This window comes from Sorex fumeus, unplaced genomic scaffold (genome assembly GCF_029834395.1).
Source record: "Sorex fumeus unplaced genomic scaffold, SorFum_2.1 ptg000014l, whole genome shotgun sequence".
Classification (NCBI taxonomy): domain Eukaryota; kingdom Metazoa; phylum Chordata; class Mammalia; order Eulipotyphla; family Soricidae; genus Sorex; species Sorex fumeus.
The window spans coordinates 18907887-18935394 of record NW_026606071.1 but is presented as its reverse complement, the minus strand read 5'-3'; the positions used below and the strand labels follow the sequence as shown (position 1 = coordinate 18935394).

The 27508-nt window shown below is 44.0% G+C and overlaps 1 protein-coding gene and 1 non-coding gene across 6 annotated transcripts in view; both read right to left on the bottom strand.

Annotated features, from left to right (window-relative positions):
* Positions 1-27508, bottom strand: part of CFLAR (CASP8 and FADD like apoptosis regulator) — a 45324-nt gene that overhangs the window by 16043 nt on the left and 1773 nt on the right. Inside the window, exons 1-8 of one of the 5 annotated variants that reach the window (XM_056111901.1) lie at positions 26663-26992; positions 17170-17581; positions 14397-14502; positions 12601-12736; positions 10862-10947; positions 7612-7669; positions 3289-3332; positions 1657-1738 (exon numbers count right to left, since the gene is read on the bottom strand). In XM_056111901.1, coding sequence (XP_055967876.1) covers positions 1657-1738; positions 3289-3332; positions 7612-7669; positions 10862-10947; positions 12601-12736; positions 14397-14502; positions 17170-17450 — 793 coding nt within the window. In that variant the 5' untranslated portion in view covers positions 17451-17581; positions 26663-26992. Of the gene's footprint in view, positions 1-1656; positions 1739-3288; positions 3333-4680; positions 4753-6584; positions 7311-7611; positions 7670-10861; positions 10948-12600; positions 12737-14396; positions 14503-17169; positions 17582-26662; positions 26993-27508 lie in introns of those variants that run through there. The other 4 variants (XM_056111900.1, XM_056111902.1, XM_056111903.1 and 1 more) reach the window with 4 other exon arrangements.
* Positions 4045-4150, bottom strand: LOC130021184 (U6 spliceosomal RNA). Its single transcript, XR_008792092.1, has one exon. It is a non-coding gene; the product is annotated as a U6 spliceosomal RNA (small nuclear RNA).

The window sequence follows — 27508 nt, the reverse complement described above, 5'->3', positions numbered from 1 at the left end:
CAATGAATGTTAAACAGAGCGGCATCTTGAACTCCCGGGAAACCTCAATGAGCTTGGTTATCATGTGGATATGGTCGATGGTGCTGAATCCTTTGCGGAACCCGGCTTGCTCGCATGGTTGTCCTTCATCTAGTGTTCTGCCAATCCTATTTAGGATGACTCAAGTGAACAACTTGTAGATGACAGACAATAGGCAGATCAGGCGATAGTTGCCTATGTCATGGATGTCTCCCTTCTTGAACAGTAGTACGGTCCTGCTGGTTTTCCACTGGGACGGAACCTTGCATTCAGACAGGTAGCGAGTGAAGAGCCGAGCCAGTGTATTGATGAGTACTGACTGCAGGTTCTTCAGGTGTTCAGGTCTGACCTTGTCTGGGCCGGGTGCTGTTTGCTTCTTTACTGACGAAATGGCGTGTCGGATTTCGGAAGGGAGAACGTTGGGAACGACATATCCATCCTCTGGAATTTGGCATGTCGGTAAGTGGACATGGCTATCGAAGAGATTTGAGTAGAAGTCATAGATAATATTCTCCATTGCCATTCTGGAGGATGTGATGGATCCATCAGGACGTCGGAGGGCAGTCATCTTGGTCTTGTAGTTGGCGAAGAACAGGTGGGCGTTACGAATACTTTTCCCAGCTTCTGCCGCATCTACCAGCACTTCTGCTCTTCTCTCTTTGAGGTCTTCCTTGATCACATCTCTGCACTGCTTTGGGAGCTCGGACGTTAGCTTGCAGTTGCCTGAGGCATGCGGCAAACCACGCTGGCAAATTAGCTCAAGAGTTTTCGAAGACAGGCTTTTTTTGTGGCTATCTCTCTCCTGGCGTTCCTCGCACATTCATGGAGGTGCTGAACAAGTCAATCGTATTCCTCGTCAATGTTGTCAACAATGGCATCTTCCCATGTTGCCGCAATAGTGCCAAAGAGTTCCCAGTTGGTGGTCGTTCTGGGAGTTCTCTTTGTGAACTTTGCAGCCCTTTCTCCCCGCTCTGTGAAATAGAATTTTGCACGAAGGAGACGGTGGTCTGATCCCGTTTGAAATTCTGGGACAACAGCGACATCGGTCAGACAAAACCGTCGATTGAATATGATGTGGTCTATTTCGTTGTGGAATCATCCACCGGGAGACTCCCATGTCCAACATTTACATTCAGCCTTCTGGAACTGTGAGTTACCATGGATGGTCTTGGTCGACATGATGAACTCAGGCAGTCTCTCACCCTGTTCATTCCATTCTAGGCCACGGGTCCCGATGTGAAGTTCTTCAGCTGATCTTCTCAGTCCTATCTTGGCATTAAAATCACCCACAATGATCTTATCAATCAACCAATGAAAGAAGAGTGAAAATGCTGCCTCTACTTTCAGGCTGGGTCTCAAAATTCTCTGGTGAGAACCTGCTCAGATTTCCTTCACATACCAACCAGAACCAGAAAATGCCAAGGTCTTAGCTCATGAAGCCACTCAAGAACACACAGAACAAGACTTCTCAACTCATGCTCAACTGCGACATGTGTGCTACTCTTTGTGGTGTGAAAGAACAGGGCTAAGCAGGGGATGGTGCCCACAGTGGAGGTTGCTCCCTGGGGTGAGTACAACTTGCTTTATTTCCTGATCTCAAACTGCGGGCAATCGTGGAACTACAGTAGCCACACCCACTTGTATCACTGCAGAGGCAATCAATGATCAGGCAGATTCCCAGGGGCTTGCTCTGCATCCTGTATCTCTTTTCCACCATGGTCTGTAAGAAAAAACAGGGATTGCTGAGAGTTCAGATTTTGCTCGGCACAGCAAGGTCCACCCACCTATCATTTCCTTAAATTCATCTATGGCGTTGAAGTCACTAAAGGAACATGACCTCTAGTCATCAGAAATATTACTAATTCATATCATTTTTTTTCCTTTTAGATGGAACATTTTCCTTAAAGTGCTTGAGAAAATTTTGCTTAAATTTTATTTATTTATTTATTTTGATTTTTAGGTCACACCTGGCGATGCACAGGGGTTACTCCTGGCTCTGCACTCAGGAGTTACTCCTGGCGGTGCTCAAGGGACCATGAGATGCTAGGAATCGAATCCAGGTTGGCTGCACGCAAGGCAAACTCCCTACCCACTGTGCTATCTCTCCAGCCCCTAAATTTTAAATGTTTATTCTCTTTATATATGCCTTAGCTTTGCAGAATAATGGCAATTTGAATTAAAATAGGTCATATGGGGGCCAGAAAGATAGTACAGCGAGTAGGGCATTTGCTTTGCATACAGTCGACTTGGGTTTGATCCACAGCATCCCATATGGTCCCCCAAACACTACCAAGAGTAATTCCCGAGCACAGAGCCAGGAGTAACCCCTGAGCACCACTGGATATGGCCAACAAACAAAACAAAACAAAAAAGTAGGTCAGATGTTTCCATAATAATCCAGAGGTTATATAACACTTTCCAAACCAGTACAAAAGGAGGTACCCAGCCTAAGCAAAAGCCTGAACATGTCAAGGTTTCATGTCACTTACTCAGTTATGTGGTTGTTAAGCATTTAGCTGAAAAGAGAAGTGCCACTTTGAAATTTCTCTGCACTGAAAAATTCACTAAGAAAATCCACTTCAGGGGGCTGGAGCAATAGCACAGCGGGTAGGGTGTCTGCCTTGCCTGCAGCCGACCCGGGTTCAATTCCCAGCATCCTATATGGTCCTCTGAGCACTGCCAGGGGTAATTCCTGAGTGCAGAACCAGAAGTAACCCCTGTGCATCGCCGGGTGTGACCCAAAAAGCAAAAAAAAAAAAAAAATCCATTTCAGTATTTTTCTCTAAGCAATATCCTGGAGCAACAGGGAATGCTCGAGGGATATTCCAAGCAGTGCTGGGGGACTACACAGTGACAAGGATGGGGCCCATGGTTCCTACCCTTTGAGCCAACAACACCCATCCCTCCCAAACTCACAAAAAAAGTTTATTCTGGCCTACCGCAAGCTGGTAGGGTAACCAGGTCCTGAGGATGGGGTGTTGCCTGGGCTCTGCAGTGCTGAGTGCCACCAGAACCATCCGGAGGTGCTATGTGAGCTCCCAGGCCATACCCAGTGGTATGCAAGAAACTGCAGGGCCACACCTCATGATGTTGAGGGAACTAAGGGGTTCAGATGATACCAAGGACTGAATCCAAGTTGGGCATATAAAGGCATACAAGGCATGACCCCGAATCCCTCTACTCTCCTCCTAGATGATCTATTTAAAGTTAGCGATCTCCACAGATATTGTGCATACAATACAATGGTAAAGAAAGTGATTCATTCTGTACCTGAGATGGTGCTAGTTCCCGAATGGATGTCTTCACTGGTACTCCTGGGGAATGAGAAATAAATCATTATAAAGCTGAAATAAAAAACTAAAGCTACTCCCAAGCACTGCTTCTTTCATAACAGTTCACTTATTCTATTTTCATCATTTACCTCTTTTTTCCTCACTACATCCAGCTCTAAATTTCCTGTCTCACACTGAAAAATTCAACTGATAAGAAAACACAAGTTCCCATGTTAAACAGGGCATCTACTATCTAGGTAACAACTGAAAAAAGTCTCTCAATGCCTCTTTTGCAGACCACAACACCCAAAAGGAGAGAGAAAACAAAAGGGAATGCCCTGCCACAGAGGCAGGGTGGGATGGGGGGCATGGGGGTGGGAGGGATACTGGGATACATGGTGGTGGAAAATGGGCACTGGTGGAGGGATGGGTATTTGATCATTGTATAATTGAAACCCAAGCACAAAAATTTTTAAGTCTACAACTGTACCTCATGGTGTTTCACTAATAAAAATATTAAAAAAATGATGAGATTTTAGTGAATTTGACATAAAAGTATGAAGAATACACCCCATGTATGTCTTTACTTACATTATATACTTAAAATAGTCTGTAGATATATAAATCAAATATTAAATAATGGTGGCTTCTAATATTTTAAATTAAGAGGTAATTTCACTTTATCTTTTTATATTTTATTTATCATACACCAGGAGAATTTTTTTTAAACCATGTAATATGTCCAGCCAGTTTTTTTAATATGAAATGCTTCACAAATTTGCATGTTATCTGTGCACAGGGGCTACGCTAATCTTCTCTATAGCATTCATTCCAATTTTAACATATATGTGCTGCCACAGCAAGTACTATACGCACATCTTTAAGGCATTTAGGAAGAGCTTAACGAAATCATCATCATTCATTCATTTTTTTCATTCAGTGGAAATCTATTTGGAAGTCCAAATTAACATCAATACTTGGTTTAATTATTTTAATATTCCAAGTGATTAAAGCCAAATTATCAGCATGTTTTTCTTTCTCTAATTAGTAAAGAAGCTACACCTAGGGGCTGGAGTGATAGCACAGCAGGTAGGGCATTTGCCTTGCATGTGGCTGACCCAGGTTTGATTCCCAGCATCCCATATGGTCCCTTGCGCACAGCCAGGAGTAATTTTTGAGTCCAGAGCCAGAAGTAACCCCTGTGCATCGCCAGGTGTAGGCAAAAAACATAAATAAATAAATAAATAAAAAACAGAAACTACATCTAGAAAATATTTCGCCTATTAATCACCAGGGTTACTGAGAATGCCCATTACCTCACTAGAACAACAACAATCAGGGATAAATCTGATATCAGGGAGCAATGAGAAAGAAGGGGGACTGTTCCTACCTTCAATTCAAAAACTAATCAGTCTCCCATTTCCTTCTACACAGCTTTGAGAAGGCTAATCCTCATCACCACCTCAGCAACGTCTGAAGAGACATGTTGTCTCTTGAGGAATGCATTCACTCTTCACAAGCTTTGGCTAGAGAGCAGAATGTTAGGCAAGGATGACAGGCCTGAGCTGCACCATCTGCTTACTTGGACAATATGCTTCTCCAGTTTCCAGGTGCACATAGACAGGCTGTGGGCTGAGTCATAGATGTTGGCAAAGGGTATATCACACAAAGAAGGCTTCCAGCAGGCCTGTTCACAGTGTTTATAATCTTCACTGCACACAAGATGAATTCCAAACCTCTCAGGGATATAGGGTCCTCCCATCTGCCCTCAGTCCCTGCATCCTAGGGTTCTGAAACAATAATGGGCACTGCAGCAAAAAATGAAGTCTCAAGCCCTAATTTCAAGGACTCAAAATAAAAACTAAAGAAATACACTTCATGGAGCTGGAGAGACAAGTCAATGGGTAAGTGCATGCTCCACACATGGAAAAAAAAAAAGATGTGGGAGACTCAGTTTGAATCCCTGGCTCCATGTGGTCCCCTGAGTACCATAAGGAACAACTTCCAAGCACACAGCCAGAAGTAGCCCCTGTACATTCCCAGGTGTGACCCAAAACAAAAGAGAAAGACACTTCTTGGCTGGCGAGATAGCTTCAACAGCAGAGCACAGGTCTTGCCTATGCAAAGGAGAGTCTAATTCCAGCACCTCAACCCATACTCCCAGAACTGCCAGGTGTAGCACTACAGGATGTGACCCCTCCAGACAGATGGGTAGATAAAATAGTTCTTTAAAATGTTTTGAAATCAGGAAGTGAAGACAATAACCAGATGGTTTCATTTGTGTGTGTAATATAAAAACAATTTGACAAAACACAGCAAAAATCACTCTCAGACTGAAAAATACAGCTGTAACTAGAAGGAAATGAAATGGACAATCTTTTTGTAGTGTGATGGTACCACAAAAAAAGTAGAAGGTGGTGGGTCTTAAATATGCAAAGTATGAAGCTCTACTCCTCAAATTTTATAGTTTCACAAACCAATGAGAAAATAATACAATTTGGTTAAAAATTATAGTATGAAGTTATTAGCGTTGTTTTTTGATTGCTGTTTCTGGGAGTTCTAATATAAGTGGAGACAGAGGCATCCTTGCCTTGTGTGTGATTTCAGAGAGATTTTCATTTCCTCACTGATATAATACAGATAGCCTTTATTATCTTGAGGAAGGCTCCTTCTAACCCAATTTTGTTGAGAGTTTTTATCATGAATGGATATTGGATCTTGTTAAAAGCCTTCTCTTTATTAATTGTTATGATCATGAAATTTTTATTTGTCCTCTATAAAAATGTGGGATATTACATTAATTAAATGATTTAAAGACGGTCTTTGATTTTGTTGAGACTGAAGCGGTCATCAAAGCTCTAGCCAAAGAGGGCGTTCAAACTCAGTACATCAGGATCCTCTGCGAGCTGTATTGTGAATTCACCACCAAGATCTCATCATTCTACAAGGAAGTGATCATCAACATAAAGAGAGGGATTCGCAGGGTGATACCATTTCACCAAAACTCTTCAGTGCCACCCTCGAGAACATCATGCGATGACTGGAATGGGAAGAAATGGGAGTGAAGATAGACAGTCGGCAACTACACCACCTCCGCTTCACTGATGATATCGTCCTAATAACACCAAACATTAGCCAAGCGACACAAATGCTGGCCGACTTCGACCATGAGTGTGGAAAGGTCGGACTGCAGCTGAATCTCACCAAGACAATGTTCATGAAAAACGAACTAGTCCCTGATGTTCCATTTGCTCTCAATAAAACGAACATCTCCAAATGCAGCAGTTAGTGTACCTGGGTCGAGAACTCAACATGAGGAACGACTTGGAGCCAGAACTTCACAGGAGGAAAAGAGCAGCATGGAACACCTTCAAGAGCGTCGAAGAAGTTGTTAAGAGGACGAAGAACCTCCGCTCTGGGCACATCTTTTCGACTCCACCATTCTTCCTGCACTAACATACTCTTCAGAGACCTGGGCCCTACAAAAACAGGATGAGAACACTATTCGGGTATCCCAAAGAGGAATCAAAAGAGCTATGCTTGGAGTATCATGCTTCATTCAAGTGAGAGAAGGAATCCAGAGTTCTGACCTCCGTTGACGATCAAGAATCAGGGATGCTGTCTTGTTTGCCAAGGCGTCGAAAATCAGATGGGCCAGACACATAATGCGATTTAGAGACGACCAGTGGACTAGAGCTGTTACCGACTGGATTCCACGGGATGTCAAAAGAATGCATGGCTGCCCACTTATGAGATGGTCAGACTTCTTCATCAAAACCCTGAACAAATGATTTGAGGCTCTTCATGTTCCTGGAGCAAGCAGATGCCATTGGGCTATACTAGAACGTGACAGGGACGAATGGAGATAATACTGGCGCCCACTCAAGCAAATCGAAGATCAACAGGATGACAAGTGATAAAAGTGATTACATTAATTGATATGAGTATACTAAACTACCCTTGTATCCCTAGAATGAGTGTGACCCAAAAAGAAAAAAGAAAACAGCCAGCTCCAAAAATGTAACAGTTTGTATGATCAAGCAAGAATGAATGAATGAATATAGAAAACTTGGTCTGAATCTGCAGTAGAAACAACCCTGAGATCCAGTCAAGAGAACTGTGGGTTGAGGGTACTAAGGGGAATGTGGAGAAGGGATCTTGGGGGAATGGTGGGAGAATTCTGGCATTCTGGTGGTTGGCTCATTGCAGCAGTACTGCAAGCACAAAATAGTAACAGCAGCACTACTGTAAAAATAAGTAAATAAATGACAAAACAAAATACAAATTTTCAGCATGCATTTTTTTTCCTGAAGTTTCTTACTTTGAATTGCTTGTTGCTCCACAGTGATTCTTTTCTCTTCATTTTTCCCATTCTGGAACTTCAAATAGAAAGAATAAGGTCACAATCTCTGTTAGTTGTTCATAGACACATTATTTGACACATCCTTAAATATCTCAGTAGGACTGAGTAAAAATATAAATATCACATTCACAAATAAATGATCTAAATAAGAACAGCTAGCACCATTAACACTATAAATTCCCCATTTCATGGTCAAGGAATAGGTGAATCTTTTGTTTTTATTATTATTATATTTTGATTTTGATTTTTGGGCCATAATCGGCAGTGATCAGAGATTTCTCCTGGCTCGGCTCAAAGGCAAAGATCACAAGAGGAATTGGCTGGAACTGGTGCCAGGGATCATACCAGGGTCAGCTGCGTGCAAGGAAGCATCTTAACATCTCTCCAGTAATTCTTCTTTTTAAAAAGTGAAAATACAGTGATGTAGAAAACATGCTAGACTAGAAAACTTGAATAATCCAAAGAGGCTCAACAGAATTATTCAAATATTAGAATACAGTAGTGTTCCTATAACATCTCCAACTTAGAAGGAGCTGTTGGAATGTGTGACTGATACTCAACTCTCATCCAACTCTGGGAGAACAAATCCAGCTTACGAATCCTAATTCTGCCACATATAAGTATGAAACCTTGAGCAAGTTATTTAATATCTCTCTCTCTCTATATATATATACATATATGTGTGTGTGTGTGTGTGTGTGTGTGTGTGTGTGTGTTTCTTATCTTCAACCTCATATATTTCCCATAAAACTGAAATGTACACAAAGCCCCAGGAGAATGCCTCACACAGAAGTGCTTTTAAAATGTTCTATTACTATTGTTCCATAACTGCCTAGCTACACAATCAAATGTGGGCTTGGTTCTTGATGATCAGCTATCATGTCTGAAGAATATAATCTGATGAGCGCAGAATGAAATATTGAACCGGTCCTGAATCTTCTTAGATCTCAGGTCCTGTGGAAGGTACGCAAACTATACACTGACAGCCATAGAACACTCTCAGCTCCCAATTAACACTTCTCCTTTGGTGTTATCCTAGCCAAAGACATATACCAGTTATTAAGTTGCATCTAGAACTAAGTCTGTGTGTTTAAAGGGAAAAATATATATTTCCCTTTAATTTATAACTATCATATATTTATATATATATATCTCAAATATATATATAAACACACATATCTACTGTAGCACTGTAGCACTGTCCTCCCATTGTTCATCGATTTGATCGAGCGGGCACCAATAACATCTCACAACAAATTGTGAGACTTGTTGTTACTGTTTTTGGCATATTGAATACGTCATGGGTAGCTTGCCAGGCTTTGCCGTGCAGGCGAGATACTCCCGGTAGCTGGCTATGCTCTCCGAGAGGGGCAGAGGAATCGAACTCAGGTTGGCCATGTTGGCTGTGTAAAAGGCAAACACCCAACCTGCTGTGGTAATCTTTTATATATTTTGATGCTATGTGTGTGTGTGTGTGTGTGTGTGTGTGTGTGTGTGTGTGTGCATGTGTGCTGGTTTTTGGGCCACAGCCGGCAATGCTCAGAGTTTTGTACTCAGAAATTATTCCTATCAATGTTTGGGGGACAATATGGGATGTCAGGAATTAAACCTGGGTTGGCTACATGCAAGGCAAGTACCTTACCTGCTGTACTATCTCTCCTGATCCAAAGAAAATTTTTTTTCAAAGAAAATATTTTTTAAAAGAAAAAGAAAATAAGAAATGTCAGTTGCTTTTATCACTCACTAATAACTCACGATCTGGTAAAAGACTGAGTATCTATGATAAAAATAAAGGACCCAATATGGATGTGCACACACTCTTATGCACTGTTAAAGAGACATAACATTAAGTAAAAATTAGATTTTAAGAGCAATGTACTGCAGTCATATAAGTTTTTTATGTTAATATTTTGATGCCATCTGTTATTCAGTATCATTATAACTTTTAAAATATTTTTGTACCCTTGTGAGTTAACATTCCTGTATTCAGCCACTAAATAGTGTGAGAAAGTTACATAATTCATATGTCACAGCGACTCCTTACTAAATAAATGAATGACCAAGATAACAAACACAACAAATTTAGGAAGAAACTATCCACAGAAAATGTGGATTCCCAATAGGCTACATAAATAGTGAAGACAATTATTTCACTAACAACATAAAAGTGCAGCAGCAAAATTATGACATGCTTTTAATTAAAACAACAACATAGTTTATATTCAATAGACAGAAGCAAAGAAATGTCAGAACTCTGGACCTGAATTCTACATTGAGTATACCTTATGATTTGGTATCAAAGATATTCAAAGGACCAAAGAAAACATATCTGATTTTTAAAAAATATATCTAAGCCTTGGCATTACTTGCATGTAGTTCACTCAATACACTATGGTATGGAGAAAGGAGGTGAAGATAATTTCACAAAATGACATTAAGTCCTTTTACTTTTAGATGGGAATGAGGTCAGGATAATTCTGATGGTATCTGTACTATCTCCTAATACAACAGAGTTACTGTGAGATTTATGGTCATAGACCAATTAATCAATAACAAAACATTTGCAGCTATCATAAAAATAAACTTGATAAAAAGCAAATGAAGGGGCCAAAAAGATAGTACAGAGGGTAGGGTGACTGCCTTGCACACAGCTGACCTAGGTTCAATCCCAAACATTTCATAGAGTCCCCTGAGCACTGCCAGGAGTAATTCCTCAGTAAAAGAGTAACCCCAGAGCATCACCTTAAAAAAAAAAAAAAAAAAGCAAATGCAGGCCAGAGAGATACTAAGATAGTACAGTGGGAAAGGTGCTTGCCTTGCACACTGCCAACCAGACTTCCATCCCTGGCACCTCATATGACTCTCCAAGAACCACCAGGCGTTATCCCTGAGTACAAACCAGGATCAAGGAGCAAGCCCTAAGCACTGCCAGCTGTGGCCAAAAAAAACCAAACAAAACGCAAAAAGAAAAGGATAATTATTTTGAAGTAGACTATATAATTTCTCCTTTCATATTTCTATTTTCCAAATTATCTCAACAAACATGCTAGCCTCACAATAAGCTATACGTATTTATTAAACAAGTATAAATTTCTATCACAAGTTTTCCTGATAGTAAATCAGTACATGCTATGAAAATAAGTGTATTTTTCATCAAAGTTTCAAAAGCATTCCAAGCTCGGACCTAAAACATTGGCTGCAGACTTACCCTTAAGTTATGTGCAGAATCAGTAAGACTCAGCTTTGGGAGAGAAGCCGGAAGAACCTTGGTATATTTAGCATCTTCTCCTTGAGCTACAATAAAAACAGAAGTTACTGAGTTAAGATTTACAACGGTCACGATCACAGTCCTCCCGTTATTCATCGATTTGCTCGAGCGGGCCCAGTAACATTGTGAGACTTGTTACTGTGTTTGGCATATCGAATACGTCAAGGGAAGCTTGCCAGGCTTTGCCGTGCAGGTGAGATACTCTTGGTAGCTTGCCGGGCTCTCCGAGAGGGGCGAAGGAATCAAACTCTGGGCGGCCATGTTGGCTGCTTGCAAAGCAAACGCCCTACCTGCTGTGCTATTGCTCCAGCCCTAGATTTACAAATGATTATCAAATGAATCTTCAACATGGTCTCAGTGGGACCATTTCCCAGTTAATCACTTTCTTTCAAAACATTCCACATTCCAGCCAACTTTCTTTATTCAAAATTATCAAATCAGACCAATTCTGCCACCAAGATCTTTAAGAATGAATTAAAACTGCCATTTCTGTTCTTGATCTTCACACGATGATTTCAAGGGAAAAGGAGGAGAGTAGTGTATCTATGGATCACTGGTTCTCAGCCATGCCCTCTAGGTTCTGGACCTCTAACAGAGCCCATGCAGAGGCTGGGTCTAGAAGACACGTGAGAGGGGTTGTATGAGAAAGGCCCATCAAAGTCCATTCTTTAGGGACCACAGCGATAGTCCAGTGAGTAAGGCGTTCGCCTTGCATGAGGACAACCTGGGTTCAATCCCAGAATGCCATAAGGTCCCCGAGTACTGCCAGGAGTAATTCCTGAATGTAGAGTCAAGAGGAATCCCTGAGCACTGGTGGAGGGATGGGTACTCGATCATTGTATAACTGAAACCCAAGCACAAAAATTTGTTAAGTCTACAACTGTACCTCATGGTGTTTTACTAATAAAAATTAAAAAAAAAGAGGAAGCCCTGAGCATTGCCAGGTGTACCCCCCAATCCCCCCAAAACAAAACCAAAGTCTATTCTCTTTCTGTGAGCCTGGCTATCAGTAAAAAAGTTGAGCTTCTCCATGTTGAGGTGTTTAGGATTTTATTTTTCATCAGGGGACTTACCCAGTGGTGCTGAGGGGACCCAAGGGCCACTCATCAGTGTAAACCATTGGAGTTGTGCTCACGGGTTACCAGAGTCATCAAAAATAACCAGAGCCACACCTGGTAGTACTCAAAGAACAGGGTAGTACTGTGGATCAAACTCAGAACCTCAAATATTCAAGGTCTGTAATGTACCACTTGAGCTAGTTACCTGGTCTCATGGGAGGGGAGGGAATAAAACTCAGGAACCTGCAAGGCAGCCCTGGGACCCTAGGGACAAAATACCACCCAAAGTTGGCTGGTGCTCAAGGTCTAGCTTCCACTCTGAATCACCCACAGTGCTATCACCCCGGGCAGGAAATGTGGACGCAGACTCTCTGTTAAGGAACCACTGGAACCACTTGGCAGCATTTTTTAAGGAGTCCAAGACTAAGGCCAAGCAGATTGGGTGATGCGGGTAACATATCTGGTATTCAGAGACAAAAGAGATATGATCTCTATCTCCATGCTAGTGGACCTTCAGATTCTATTCTATCATCCATCCAATACATGGATGAAACAGTTTCCTTCCTCTAAATGAGCCTTTTCTAAGCTGATCTACTATCCATGGGATGAATTTCTTCTTACCAGACAGCTTGAACTTCTGAATCTTCGTCTTCAGGTCTATTCGGTGGATGCTCTTTAGGCAGTCTTCGAGTAAATCCAATTGATCTGGAGCTAGCAGATCTTGTTTCTCCAATTCGACCACAAGCTTCAAGAAACTCTATGGGAGTCACAAGAAACAAATGTAAGTCAGTCAGATGATTAAGCTCCAAATGCAAACTTCTGTCCATGTGACTTATAACAGCCTGAAAATGTGACAAGAGGTGTCTAAGCCATGACTCTCCATGGTCCTGGAGCCAACTTCTCTGTCAGTGTCCCTCCTGGGTCAGGAATAAATGAACACTGGTCGGTTTTATTAGAAAGAGGCAGCAGGAAGAACTTTGGTGGCCAACCGGAGCCGATACTGGGGTAGACACCTGGGTCATTCTGCAGCAGGAGCACCTCTAAGAGAGCAGGTATGAAAGAAAACTCTCAGGCCAGAGTTATAATACAGCAGGTAGGCATGTGCATTGCAGCATACCCAGGTTCGATCCCAGTATCCTATATGCTCTCCTGAGCACTCTACACTCCTGAGCGTAGAGCCAGGAGTAACCCCTAAGCACTGCCAGGTGTGGCCCAAAAAACAAATAAATAAATGAACTAAATAAAATCTCTATTCCGAAAAGTCAAGCTGGCCTCATACTGAAAAAAGTTCTCAGGGTTCTTCTAAAAATGAAAGAGGAATAATACTTGAGGGAGAATATATATGCACCAGAAAAACATCAATGATACAATTTGAAAGTATCTAAAATATTTTCATCAGTGCTGGACATTATGAAGGGGCGAAACACCAAGGTAAGGTGTCTTGGTACTCGCTTACCCTGGACCACAGGGATGGGAAAAGAACACTACTAGAGAGGTACGTACTGCCTTGGAGGTTATTTCCCTTCATTTAACCTTTGATTATTCTGGTTTTGTTTCTCTTTATTTAACCTTTAGTGAGCTACTTTTATTTGTGAAAATAAAAATAATAATTCAATCTCTACAAGTGATTGGGAGGTTGACTAGAAAATACGAGAGAGAGCAAAAGAGATAGAGCAAGAGAGTGAGAGCGAAAGAGAGAGAGAGCACAAGAGAGGAAGTCCTAATTTTCCACTGTCCTTCTTGTGCACTTGATGATGGAGGCATAAAGTGACCCTGTATTTCCAGATTTTAGAAATGAAGCTACAGTCATTAATGGACAGGAGAAAAAAATTCCAGCACTCCTACTAGAGTGCTCAGAGGCAGTCCTTTAAGACACATGCTTAAAAACCTAGAGGCCCAGGCCTCTCCTGAGGTCAGTAGATAACACAGGCCAGCAGGAAGTAAAATACTTTCATAGCACTCACAACCTGCCCTAATTGATCTCTATGTTTTTGTTTAGTTCTGTTTTGGGGCCACAGCCAGTCATGCTCATGTCCTAGGAGTGACCCCTGGTGTGCTCAGGGTGACTCTATGTACAGCCTGGACTGAAGTCAGGGTTGGCTGAAGCAGCTGCCATGAAGGGCAAGTTTCTGACCTCCTCTCCTATCTCTCCGGCCCCCTACCCCCACCCCGGAGTCTCTAGTTCTGTTACATCCTGGATGCAAGAACTCAAGAACTCCACCTACAGCTCTATCTACAGGCTGCCCTGTGACTCCATTCTGACCTTGAGCAAGCAAAGGACAGAGATGGCAGTGGACGACGTTTCCCACCTTTTGTGGGAATGACAATACCCCAATGACCTCACAGACCAGGGAGAAACATGGACATGTAAACCCAACCTCAGAAACCAGGAACCAAGAAAAAAAAAAAAAACTCACCCTCTTGCTGGACATCTTGCCTCGGCACAGATGATCCTTCAGTAGGAAAATTAACGAGGCTACATCAGAGTTATCCAAACACTCGCCAATCTCATTCATTAGCACCCTGTAAACCAGACAAGTTCCATTAGTAAATTCAAACACCAGTTCTAATGGGATGCCAAGCCCTATATCTCCTCTATGCTGAGAATTAAAGCATGGGTCTTACCCCCACCTTGAATATCCCCCCCCCAATGAAACAGAAACCCTAGGTTCCCCCCCCCAAGGAAGAGCAATTCAAAAGAGGAACTTGTTTTTCCCCATATTTCAAAAGGAAACTAAAACTTCCCTCAAGAGTCCCCCAGGTCCCCCAGAAGTTATAATGAAATACTTGAGGGACCTAACTAAATGACTAAGATGAAGGACCAAAAAGAAAAAAGAAAAATTTAAATAATCTTGCCTTTACTGTTTAACAAGTTTCCAGAAAATGCTGGTGCAGCTGATCCAGGGCCCATACTTTGAGTCACAAGATCCTAAGGCAAAGTAACAAACACTTGGGGTTTCCTGGCATCATCCCTTACTACAAGGGCAAAAGATCCCTGGGGTCTGGAGCTAGTGACCAGGGACACCTTTACCTAGAAGGCTGTGCCTGCTACCTGCAGAGCCACCACAACAATGCTGTCAGGGCCACCTCCCAGGCCTTGACATTTGGATTCTTCAGGATGGAATCGTCTTTGCTCATCTGGTTCTAAGTTAGTGCTTATCAAGCACCTGGCATCTGTCAATCCCAACAATGCCCACTGAGGTGGAAAATAAGTGAATCTGACATGTCCCACTGCTCCATGCCCCAGAACAAGGAGAGAGGAAATTGGGAGAGTGCCCTAACTCTTCCAAGACCCTGTCAGTGCCTCAGTAAGAGAGTTCAGGAAGACCCCTGGCATTCCACGGCAGGTGGAGAGGTAGGAGGTAAATGAGAATAATAAAACTCACAATAATTTGTAGAGTACCTCATGCTTGCATGCTTTTTTGTCTTTGTCTTTTTATTGGCAGTGCTTAGGACTAGAGCCACCAGGGCCACACCTAGCAAATGCTTGGGGGCAGCAGGCAGCTCACAGTGAGATGCCAGGAATCTAACTCAGGGTCTCACACATGCTAGACATGTGCTCTACCACTTGAGCCTAAACTATTTCATAGTTTAAGATGCATTTCACAGGGCCAGCACAACAGTACAGCAGGTAGGATAATTACTTTGGATGTGGCAGACCAGAGTTCAATCTTTGGCATTCCATATGGTCCCCTGAGCACTGCCAGGAGTAACCCCTGAGCACAGGGGCAGGAGTAAGACCTAAACACCACTGAGTGTGGCCCAATTTTTTTTAAAGGACTGTATACAGTAAATTAACATAACTGATCCTCAAGAACCTGCTAAAATAAGGTATTATATTAATCTTAGCTCTACAAGTAGGAAGATGAAAGCCCACTGACCAGTGCTAATGGCCCAGTCTCTATAACTGACAGTTCTGAAGTTTTAAAACAGGAGTTTAGACCCCAAGACCCAGACACTTTTGTAGGCCTGCTCTACTTTCAACTCTCTTTAATAATATAGTTTTTAATATTAGCCATCACCTCCAAATAATTATCAATGTAACTAACAGCAAGTGGCTGGGGGAAAATGAACTACTGATTTAGATTACAAACTCTTCACTTCCTTCAAGACAGCCTTTCCCTCTGAACCACCAAGAGTACAATGAGAACATGAGGCAGGAATAATCCCAATGCTATCTTAGCTAAAAGGAAAGGGAGCCCAAGGGTTGTGCTTAAAAAGATATTCAAGCTGGAGATGTAGCCCAGCAGAAAAGCATCTGCCTTTGCCTCGTATGTGTGAGGCCCTGTATATGTGAGGCCCTGGGTTAGATCCCAGTTAGTTTACAAAAAAAAAAAAATCTGAGCTTCCAAAACTTCCTAGGCAGGAAGAAGGTAGACAATGATTCAGAAGGAAATTCTGAAAACCAGTAAGATCTATCAAAATAGTTATTTTCTTTCTCAAAGAAAATTGCTAGGGTCTGACATCATAGAAAATCAGCTAGCACAAACCACTGAAGATCTCCCTGTCAGAACCAGCAAGGGTTACTGACTCTCAGTTATCCTTATTGTCCTTACTTTACCCATCAGGCTTACACATACCCATTTCTTCTACTCTCATTATAATTTTCTATTCAGTTGCTTTAAACAAACAAGTTCTAAGAATCCAGAGTTCAAGCTAAGGAGCTGGCTTTGAAGGCTGGAGCTATGTATATTGGAGCCCCAGGTTCAATCCCAAGCACTGCATGGTTCCTGGCCCTCCCCCAGAACTGCCAGGTATGGCCCAAAAAGAGAGAGAGAAAGAGAGAGAAGTGAAAAGAGAGAGAGAGAAGTGAAGAGAGAAAGATAAAAAGACAAAGAGAGAAATGAACAGAGAAAGAGAAAGAATCTAAAGAGGTCAAAGCTATCAAAGCTAGAATGTATTATACTGGAGCTATATCAGTGGGTCGAGAAAGAAAAGAAAGAAAAGGCCACTTTTCTTACTGTTCTCCTATTTTTTTTCTTTTGTTTCCTTTGACCATACTTGGTGGGGCTCAGGGATTTCTCTTGGCTCTATACTCAAGCATCACTCCCAGTGGAGCTCAGAGCACCCTGCACTGCTGGGGATCCAGTCAGAGCCTAGAGCATGCTACGCAAACACACTCTCTACTCACTCAGCACTCCAGGACAGCTCTGGGCACTACCTAGAGTTCAAAACTGCAGGCTGAATTACCTATAGTCAGAAACAAGGCGAGGGTGCATGGTCAGGTGGTCTTCCACTGCCTTCCTGTCCATCTTCAAGATCCTCTTGATCAGGTCAATCCGCCTCACTCTGTAGAGCAACTCAGCCAAGTCCACATCAGACAGCTTCCCTCTCTCACTCAAAATGTCCAAAAGGTTTCTGACATCAGGTGGAGCTACGTCTGCAGCAACATCGCGGCATAAGAAAAGCATCACCTCCTTATCCTCGTCATCAAGGGCCTCCTCCACTTGGTGGATGACCTCAGCAGACATGGCTCGATGACGGCTGTCACATCCAGGGCGCTCAAGATGCAAGTCCACACGTCAGTCAACAGGCAAAGCTCCTGACTCCTATTCTGCTGTCTTTCTTCGTGTCTTTCAAAAATCTCTGCAGTGGAGACGTTCTGTGGGTAAGTGAAGTAGTGTTTAAATCCTCCTATCAAAATAATTAATGCCTCACATTCAAAGACCAACACTTCCTTTCTGTCCAATCTCGATAACTGAGTACGTGAAATTCTGCACAGTTGGGTCTACAGCAAGGAAGCCCCAGCAGATAAAGTAATCTCCAAACCAAATCAGTGGAAGAAGATGATGTACATTTTAAAGGAAATGACACCCAGAGGCATTCTCTCCCAAAATTTCCACATGCTTTTTCAGAATGTCAAGTAAATAACAAGAAAACCAGAAAGTAAATAATGACTAAATAGAAAAAGAAAGACACTGCCTACAGAAGCAAAAGGATCAAATGACTAAAAGCTGAGAATAGGTGGTATGGGAAGGGTTCACTCACACTTGATGATCTCACCCAGAGAGGCTTGAAGAAATAAGGGCAACATATGTCTCTATCCCACCTTTTTTCCCCCCAGTTGTTCTAATGTTTTTTTTTGGGGGGGGTGGGATTTGGGTCACACCCCCAGATACTCAGTAATCATTCCTGGTGGGACTTAGGGGTTGGGGATGGATTATATGCAGTGGATCATATCCAGGATCTAACCAGGGCAGGCCAGATACAAGGTCAGTGCCTTCCTTACTCCCTGCACTATCTTATCTCTCTGACCCCAGTTGTTTTAAAGTACCTCAATTCGCATGAAACCTAAGCCGCCATTCTCTCTAAGTCCCTGGCCCTTATCAGTTTTTCACAAAAGCTCCTAAGAGACCTGTGTTGGGACCAGTTTTTTTTTTAATTGAATCACCATGAATTAGAGTTTTAAAGTTATTCATGATTGTCAAGTGTTTCAACACCAAGCACTTCACCAGTGTCCCTAGTTTTACTTCTGCAGTCAGCCTGACTCTTGGCAGGCATTATTTTCATTTTCTTCCTTTTTTTTATTTTTCATTTATCTTTTAGGAACTATGGTTTACCCAATTGTTACTGACAGAATATCATGCGTGTCATTCTACCTCCTTTCAGCACCCTGTCCTGAACCAGAGTGACCACTTCCCTCACTGTCTTAGCTAGTAGTTCCTTCTCTGACAATCCGTCTCTCCCCAGCCCCCTCCACCCCCCATCCAGTGGCAAGTTTCCTACTAAAAACCAGTTCCTCCTGTGGTTTTGCTTCCATTGCATTAGTTATTTTCCTGGGTTTTTTTTTACACACTACATATGAGTGAAATCATTCTGTGGGAGTCTTGATCCCCTCTCTAGACCCTGAATCCCTTAGAACTTCCTGAGCCCCTGACTCTCAATGCAGCTGCAGAGTAACAGATTTCTCCCTCAAGCTCAGGAGGTATGGGGGGGGGGGGGGGGTCGGGAAGCACCGTGACAGGGAGAAGGTGGTGCCAGATAAGAATTTAAAAAAAAAAAAACATTGTTAGCTTATTTTTTCCAAACAATATACCCAAGATTGCTTTCTGACAGTCACGCACATTCAGCAGGCGAACTGGCATGCTGTCTCTCCTCTGTACGAACGGAGGTACGGATTGGCAGCAAAATCCAAATTACTCAGTGAAAGCATCTGGCGTACTCAGAGAAAAGAGCAGAAGGAAAACTACAGATCCTGTGAGCCATGCCAAGCAGATATAAGAAAATATCAGTGTGTGTATGTGAGGTAGTGTGGGGATGTAACTGTTGCTAGGGGACCTGAGAGCTTCAAAGAAAGGGGGACATGGGATGTAGCTGTCAGTGCAGCTACGAGACCTGAGAACGCGGAGACCAACATGCAGTCTAGGGCTGATGGTTCAAAGATATGCACGCAGTGGGTAAGCTGGGAGATCCTGTGACAACAATCATCCACGCAGGTCACAGACTGATAGTCAAGATGACAAAGTTTATTAAGGGAGGCAGACGGTTAAATAGAGGCTGAGGAAATGTGCCTATGTGCCCTAAGGAGCAGATGGTGGAGGGAGGTGGGTATTGTTATGACTAGGAAGAAGTTGCTGGAAGGCCCTATGACCAGGAAGTTATAACTAGGAAGTTATGACCAGGAAGTTATGACTAGGAAGGCCCTTGAAGTTCAAAGGGCCAAGGTTGAGTTATTGCTGACACCCAAAGATGTCTGCTTCCCACGTCTCAAGCCATTGGCCACTGGCAAATCAAGGCCAATTAATCTGTGTTATTCTTAGAGAATGTCAGGTTTCCCTGGCAACAGCCCAGTTCCTGAGAAGTCTGGACCTGAGGCACTCCATACAGGTCCAGTGATCTCTAGTGGTCAAGAGGTCATGCCAGGGAGAACTCCACCAACAGGGTCCTAGGAGATAGGTCAAAGGACTAGTCACACACTTTGTATGCTGGAAACCCCAGGTTTAATCACCAACACTACATGGTCCCTTGAGCACCACAGAGAGAGACTCCCAGGTAATGCACTGGGAGTGGCTGAACACACCCTGATGTGGTCCAAAAAACAAAAACAGAAAAGGAGAGATAGAGAACTATGGATATGAAAGGCTTCTGATCCAAATAATCACTACTTTGGAAGCGAGTCAGAAAGAAAGGGACAGACACAGAATGATCTCTCATATGTGGGAGTTAAGGATACAGAGTAAGGGAGCAACAAATGGCCAACAGAACTGAAAACCTGAATTTATGGTTCATGGTTCCACAGAACTGAGTTTATGGGAGGGAGTGGAACAGGATGGCCTGGGGCACTTGGCGGGTACTCTGGTGTGATGCTGAAATGACGTGCACCTGGAACTAGCATTAACATATTGTGCATCACAGGGACTAGAGAGATGGTAGAGATAGAATACTTGCCTTGCACACGCCCAACCCAAGTTCCATCCCTGGCACCCCATACGGTTATGCCCTGCCAGGAGGGATCCCTGCATGCAGAGGTAAGCCCTGAGCACAGCTGCATGTGGCTTAAAAACCAACCAGCTTCCCCACCCCGCCTTTTTCCCCTGAGCTTCTGAATACCATTTACTGGTTCAGTTAACAAGAACTATAAAGAGAAAATACAGTTGCGTAGTAGGGGAAAACCAGAGTACACCATACAGAATCTATTTTTCAAAATTCTATTTTGAATATGGTACTGAAGGTACTTTTAGAGGTTTTGAGGTGGGGTAGGAGGGGAAAGGAGGGGAGGGATAAAAGAAGAGAGAGACAGAGACAGAGGCAGAAAAAGCCCTTATAACCTAAACCTTTAGAAATATCCCCCTAGTTAGTTACTCTCCAAGTTGGGTCAAATTTCATATTCCATTCAACACGGTGGAAAAGGCAGAGGTGGGGGGGAGAGGGGAGCAGCGCTGGGGGTGGGGGGGGGATGCAGCACGGGGGGGGGGGGCAGGCAGCAGGTTCAAGGGCCTCCACTTAGCAGCCATCCTATTCCTCTCTCCTCTCCCCTCTCCTCTCTCCTCTCCTCACTGCTTCACTTCATTGGGGGAGGAACAAAGAGGCTATCAAAGAAGGAAACCGAGTACAAAGATTGTTGTTTTCTTGCTGCCAAGAAAAACCACCCCTCCAAATGAATCTTTTGTATAGCACTCAAATAATAGACAAGCCAATCTCCTGTGATTTCCCAACATTTTTTTGGAATTCCCCTTTACTCTCCTCCAGAGAACATGCTCAGGGGATGACTTGGCTTCCTCTTGTCTTCAGACACAAACTGTTCTTTACATAACCAGGGAGAAATGAGAGCAAAGTTCAGTTTCAGTTTCATTTCCTGAGAAAGAGTCCTGGCCACTTTGCCAGCTAGGAGCCGAAGTGAGAGCACAGCAGGTAAGGCATTTGCCTTGCACATGGCTGACCTGGGTTCAAGCCTCACCATCCCATATAGTCCCCAAGCACCGCCAGGAGGCATTCCTGAGTGCAGAGCCAGGAGTAACCCCTGAGCATCAACGGGTGTGACCCAAAAAGAAAAAAAAAGCCACAAAACCTAAACTAGGCTGAGTGTAAATCACCAGTGTGTTTCCACACTAGAAAGGGCTTCCTGAGGGCAGAAACCAAAACTGCTCTGACCCAACAGAAAGCTTCAGCAGAGTAGCTATCTCCAAAAGAGGAACATTTAATGTGGGTTCTCAAAATGAAGGGGCCCTCAGCTGGGCTGACAGGGCTAAGAATCCCAGAATGACCTGCCACAGGTCAAGGCGGCATCGGGGAGTAACTTCGAGGAGCACTAAGCTAAGAACACAGGCACGGGAGACCTACACACCATCGCCATGTCCCAAGTTATCCTGAAAGAAGTTCCAGCAAATTTTGCGAGTACTCAATACCAGTGCCAATGGGCAGCCTTTGGTGGGCTCATGTGGTGTTAAGGAAAGGAGACACTGACTTCACCAAGGATGAGGTGGCATGTGTGATCACCACTATGCAGAATCCATGCCAATATAAGATTCCTGACTGGTTCTTGGATAGTGAAGGACGGAAAATATAGTCAGGTTCTGGCCAAAGATCTGGACAAGCTCCAGGAAGTCTTGGAGCCCTGAAAGAAGATACTGGCCCACAGAAGGAGGTGGAACTTCTGGGGACTTCACATCACAGGGCACTGTGCCCAGGCTACAGGTATGTTCAAGAGGCCTGCCTTGTCTGTAATAGTATATACACTTGAAAAGCGGGGGAGGGGGAGCAATAGTATAGCGGGTAGGTTGTCTGCCTTGCACACAGCAAGCCAGGTTTGACCTTCAGCATCCCCTATGGTCCCAGAGGAGTGAAGAGGCTTGAGGGGCTACTCACATGCTCATTTAGTTCCTCTTTCACTTAAACTCTATCCATTTGATTAATCTCTCCTTCAAACTCTTGCCATTGGCTGACCTCACCCCATTGTTTGCAGTCAAGCCACTCCCTAACCATTTCCACTTCCTTGAACACCCTGTCTCATTTCCTACTGCTCCTGAATGGCTAGTGTGCACCAGCACTGTCTGGGACCTCTCTGTTGCCCTGTTCCTTTTCCCCCAGACCTATCAGAATGAACTTCCGGAACTGCTTGAATCAAAACATACTTTCCTGATTCCAACCGCCGTGTCTCATCTCCCACTGCAGGTTCAGTTTTGTCTTCAAAACCTCTGGTAGGACCCCACCCTCTTGCTCTCATCTCCCCTTAATACACACCTTGCACACTGGGTTTCAACCAAATCTCAACATGGTCTCTCCAGTGCCTCCACCTTTGCCAAGATTATGCTTTCCCACTTAGCTCCTAGCAAAAACTCTTCTAAGCTTTGGAACTGTGCTGAAGCAGGTTATTGTGTAAAGCTTCCAGGGAAAGCACCAGTCAGACTTAGTAACTATTTTTACCATTTTCCATATTCTGCATGGAGTTTACTGGCCTTCAGTATTAGCCCTATTAAATGACAATAAAGTATGGTTAACTTCAGTAAGACTTCCCAGTCTTTTTTTTTTTTTTTTTTTTTTTTTTTTTTTTGCTTTTTGGTCACACCCAGCAATGCACAAGGGTTACTCCTGGCTCTGCACTCAGGAGTTACTCCTGGCGGTGCTCAGGGGACGATATGGGATGCTGGGAATCGAACCCGGGTCGGCCGTGTGCAAGGCAAACGCCCTACCCGCTGTGCTATCTTTCCAGCCCCAAGACTTCCCAGTCTTACAGAATGAAACTCTGCCTCCAAACCATCTGGTCACCAAGGCACATAATGTTCTCTGCAACAAGCAGATAACAGCCAGCATGACTGGTTCCCAATTACCTTGACCTATACAAGAATATACTTTATGTTTTATTCTCTGAATTGCATGTTATGAATGCAAGGTCATGACATCAAGCCATGGTATGAAAATAAGTGTAATTTCCTAGCACCACCACCAACATAGGAAGCAAGAGAGAGAGGGCTGTCTTCCCAGCTGCAGAAAACAGCTTAGCCTCTGCTCTTCACAGGAATGAGGGCCTCTGGATGTCCTTTCAAGGGACATGTATTAATAGTCTTCCTGTGACAGCAATCTCCAAGATAAAATACTTTCCTTCCCAAGGTTTTCATCAAAGGCCTCAAAAGTGTTTCAAGAAACAACCCTAAGAGTTTAATATATTATAAAAAGTTTAAGGGGTATGGTACTGCCAGCAGGTCAATCTGTACCTGTGAGGCAAGTGCATCAGCAGCCTGATGGTGCCTTCAGACTTCCAGATACCCCAAAATTGCTCCTGTGCCTTTGGCCAGACCCCAAAAACTTCGGGCGAAGTTTACCAAGAAAGTAAATGGCCAAAAGTTAGGTATGTGAGAGACACACCCACAAACCACCTCTGGCTCAGCTATATAATTGGAGGCATGGTCTCTCTGGTTCCTGATTGAACTGCTTAACGGCCATGATCCCAGAGACTCAGAAACAAATCTCGAAACCCAAAGGCTTTTGGCAGAAATATGTCTGGACCCCACAGTAGGTTACGGGCTACCCCAGGGGGGAAAGGATGTTGTTCCTCCGCCTGCTCTCCCTTGGAGGCTCAGTGGCCGCCATCCGACAGAGGCCATTGGACAGTCAGGTTTGGGCCTGCAGTGACGAGATACGCGGAGCCTCACGGGATGGGTGTGGAGCCGGCCCTTTCCTCCCCGTCCCAACAAGACCCCGAGTCGTCGCCCACAAATGGCCTCTCTGGCTCCTGATCAAGCTGCTTAATGGCCAGGATCCCAGTGACTCAGAAACAAATCTTGAAACCCAGCGGCTATTGGCAGAAATGTATCTGGACCACACAATAGGTTACTGTTGTCAGGCCACCCCAGGGGGGAAAGGATGCTGTCCCTCCGCCTGCTCCCCCTTGGTGGCTCGGTGGCTGCCATCCACCAGAGGCTATTGGACAGTCAGGTTTGGGCGCGCAGTGACGAGACACGCAGGGCCTCACGGGATGGGGGTGGAGCCAGCCCTTTACTCCCCATCCCAACAGACCCCGAGTCACCGCCCACATACGGACTTTCTGGCTCCTGATCAAGCTGCTTAATGGCCATGATCCCAGAGACTCAGGAACAAATCTCGGAACCCAGAAGGTTTTGGCAGAAATCCCTCCAGATTTATTTGTTAAAAATTTAGGAATTTCAAAATCGCATGGCCACTGCTGCAGCCGCGCGACATCATATGTTATTCATAACCAGCAATAGAAAACAAATTGTCTACTATTGCCTTTTCGGCAGATCTGAGTGTTGGGGTAAAATCCCAAATAATAATGGTGGGTCTGGTGTCAAAATACTGAATGTAATCAAAGTAGAGAGAGAGTAATGTGGAAATCATCTGTCCCACAGGTAGGGGGAGGGCGTGGGATAGGGGTATACTGGGTTTTTTGGGGGTGGAAAATGGGCACTGGTGAAGGTACGGTGTTTCATTGTATGACGAAGACTTAAACCCAAAAGCTTTGTAACTGCTCTCACGGTGATCCAATAAATGAAATTATAAAAAATGAAAGAAAAAAAAAGTAAGGTGGAGTTCATGCCCAATTCAATCAGCTAATCAGTGGCTGAATAAATAGCAGTACTCCTACATTAAAAAAAGAGTTTAATATCAACTATGCCCCCATCAAAATAATTAGCAGGTATTCCCTGACACCCCTTTATAAAAGAGTGGTCTGACCTTAAAATTCAATCTAGGGTGGTAAGGTAATACAGGTGCTTGCATAGAATACAACAAGCCCAGCTTGATCCAGGGCACAGCATTTGGTCTCTCAAGCATCACCAGGAGTCACTCCTGGGTAGAGTCAGTACTAGCACACTAGCACTGTTGAGTGTAGCCTCAAAATGCAAATAATAATGATTAATAACATAACATAAAAATGGTCTTTTTTTAATTAATCCATTCATAAGTACATAGGTCAGAGAAGAAACTATTCCTCTAAATACTGAATCTAGGAGAAAGAAACACCATTCAAGGCATCTGAATATGCAGATGAATGAAATGTAAATTGTTGATTCACACATTCTCAAAAACAAGAAAAATATTCGTTAAAAAATATCTTTCATCTGAACACTGATAACAGGAGTGAAATTACAAGTGAGATGAAAGGCACCAGGTCTGAAATACAATCAGAGAAACAACACCAAGACAAAAATAATAAGAAAGAGGAAGAGACATGTCAACTGGCTAGAATGGAAAGGAGGACAAGGTTCCATCCCCCTTACTGCTACCTTCTCCCAACATACACAACACACCTTGCTCTGCACCAAGCTAGAAGTGGTCCCTGAGCACTGAGGGTGTAGACCAAAAACCAAAATGATAATAATAAAAGAGTTTATTATTTACCCAAGCAACAGTACAGCCGATGGGCATTTGCCTTGGAAGAAGTTCAATCCACAGCACCCTATATGGTCCCTTGAGTACTGCCAGGAGTAATTCCTGAGTGCAGAGCCAGGAGTAACTCCTGAGCATCACTGGTTGTGGAAAAGAGAGAGAGAGAGAGAGAGAGAGAGAGAGAGAGAGAGAGAGAGAGAGAATAATAAAAGAGCAAAATATTTCTGGGGAATGGAAGAGCCGGAGTCAGATACACTCTCAGAGTCAGAGTCAGAAGTCTGACTGTTAGAGTCAGAGTCAGAGTCTGAGCTGTGCTCAGAGTCCGAAGCACAACTGGGTATGTCTCTGGGTATGCCTCTCCATTCACCTCAAACACACAAAGAGAGGAGGAGCGGAGAGGAGAGGGGAGAGGATAGAGAAGGGGGGGGGGGGGGGAGAGAGAGAATGAGAATGAGAATATTACAACTGAGCATTAAGTGCAATTCTAAGGGAGGTGCAGGTAGGGAGCTCGTGGAGGTGTGAGCTGTTAAGTCCTCAGCTGACTGGAGCTGACTGGGCGTGTTGAGCTGCAGTGAGGCTCTGCAAACACAGATGTTTCTTACCTCACTAAGTTAAAGCAAGGATGAGTTTTTGCTGTCATTACTACTGGTCATTACTTCCCCACCTGGACTCATACAATCCTGAGTTCAGTAGGATCATACTGAACTTAAAGCAAAGGAGGCATAACCCATTAACACGAGTTAATTGGTCTTCCAGGGTCTACAGAAGAATTAATCAAAAGGAGCCCATTCCAGAGATTATCATGGGGACAAGGTCAGATCAGTGCAAGGCCACGCTGTAGAGGGGGCTCAGGACTAGCGAAAAGACAAAGAGAGGCAGACGGGGTTCTTTGTCTACTCACTCCGGGACATCAGCGGCCCTTTCCTTCGAATTTCGGCGCGAGGGTTGGCAAAGTATTAACCCTCTAATCTTCAGTTCCACAGGTCTTGCTGTACTACTCCAGACCTAACTAGCAGTTGGCCGAAAGGGGCCGGAGCATCTAGCAGCTTTGGAGGCGCTTCCTCCACGCAGCCCTCCTAGGATTTTCCACCAGGGATGCTTCGGATTCCAAAAACCCTCGACCCCAACACCACCGAAACTCCACAGGGTGTGGCACGCAGAGCTGTACAAGAGGCAAATCCTTCCTTGTAATAAGCAAAGGGCTTACGAAGCGGAAATTATACGCGGCCAAGACTCAGTGGGTGGACTGTCGCGGCGCCCTCGCCCCTGCAGTTGTGGGAGGAGAAAGGAAGACCCCCCACCCCGGAGCTCCAGGGTTCAAATCTGCAGCGGGTTTCAGCTTCCAGTAGTGCCCCCGACCCTCTCAGAGACCTTGAAAAACAGCCCGGGGAATGGGGGTTGGCTGGGGGTAGGGGGCCGGAGCGGTAGTACAGCGGGTAGGGCGTTTGCCTTGCACGTGGCCTACACCCCAATTCGACCCACAGTATCCCATAGGGACCCCTGAATCCCGCCAGGAGTAATTCCTGAGTGCAGAGCAGGATTAGCCCTGACCACAGCTGGGTGGGACCCCTAAAATTAAACAAAACACCTATGAAAAACATTTCAAACTGCCTCTGAAAGCTGAGTCTTTTGTTGCTCTTGGTTGGCACGTTTGAGTTGGGCCACATGCTGTGAGGAAGAGGGTGCTAGTCCCAGCTCGGTGCTTGGAGGTATCTACTGACTGTGACTGTGCTGGCTTCAGCCTTCA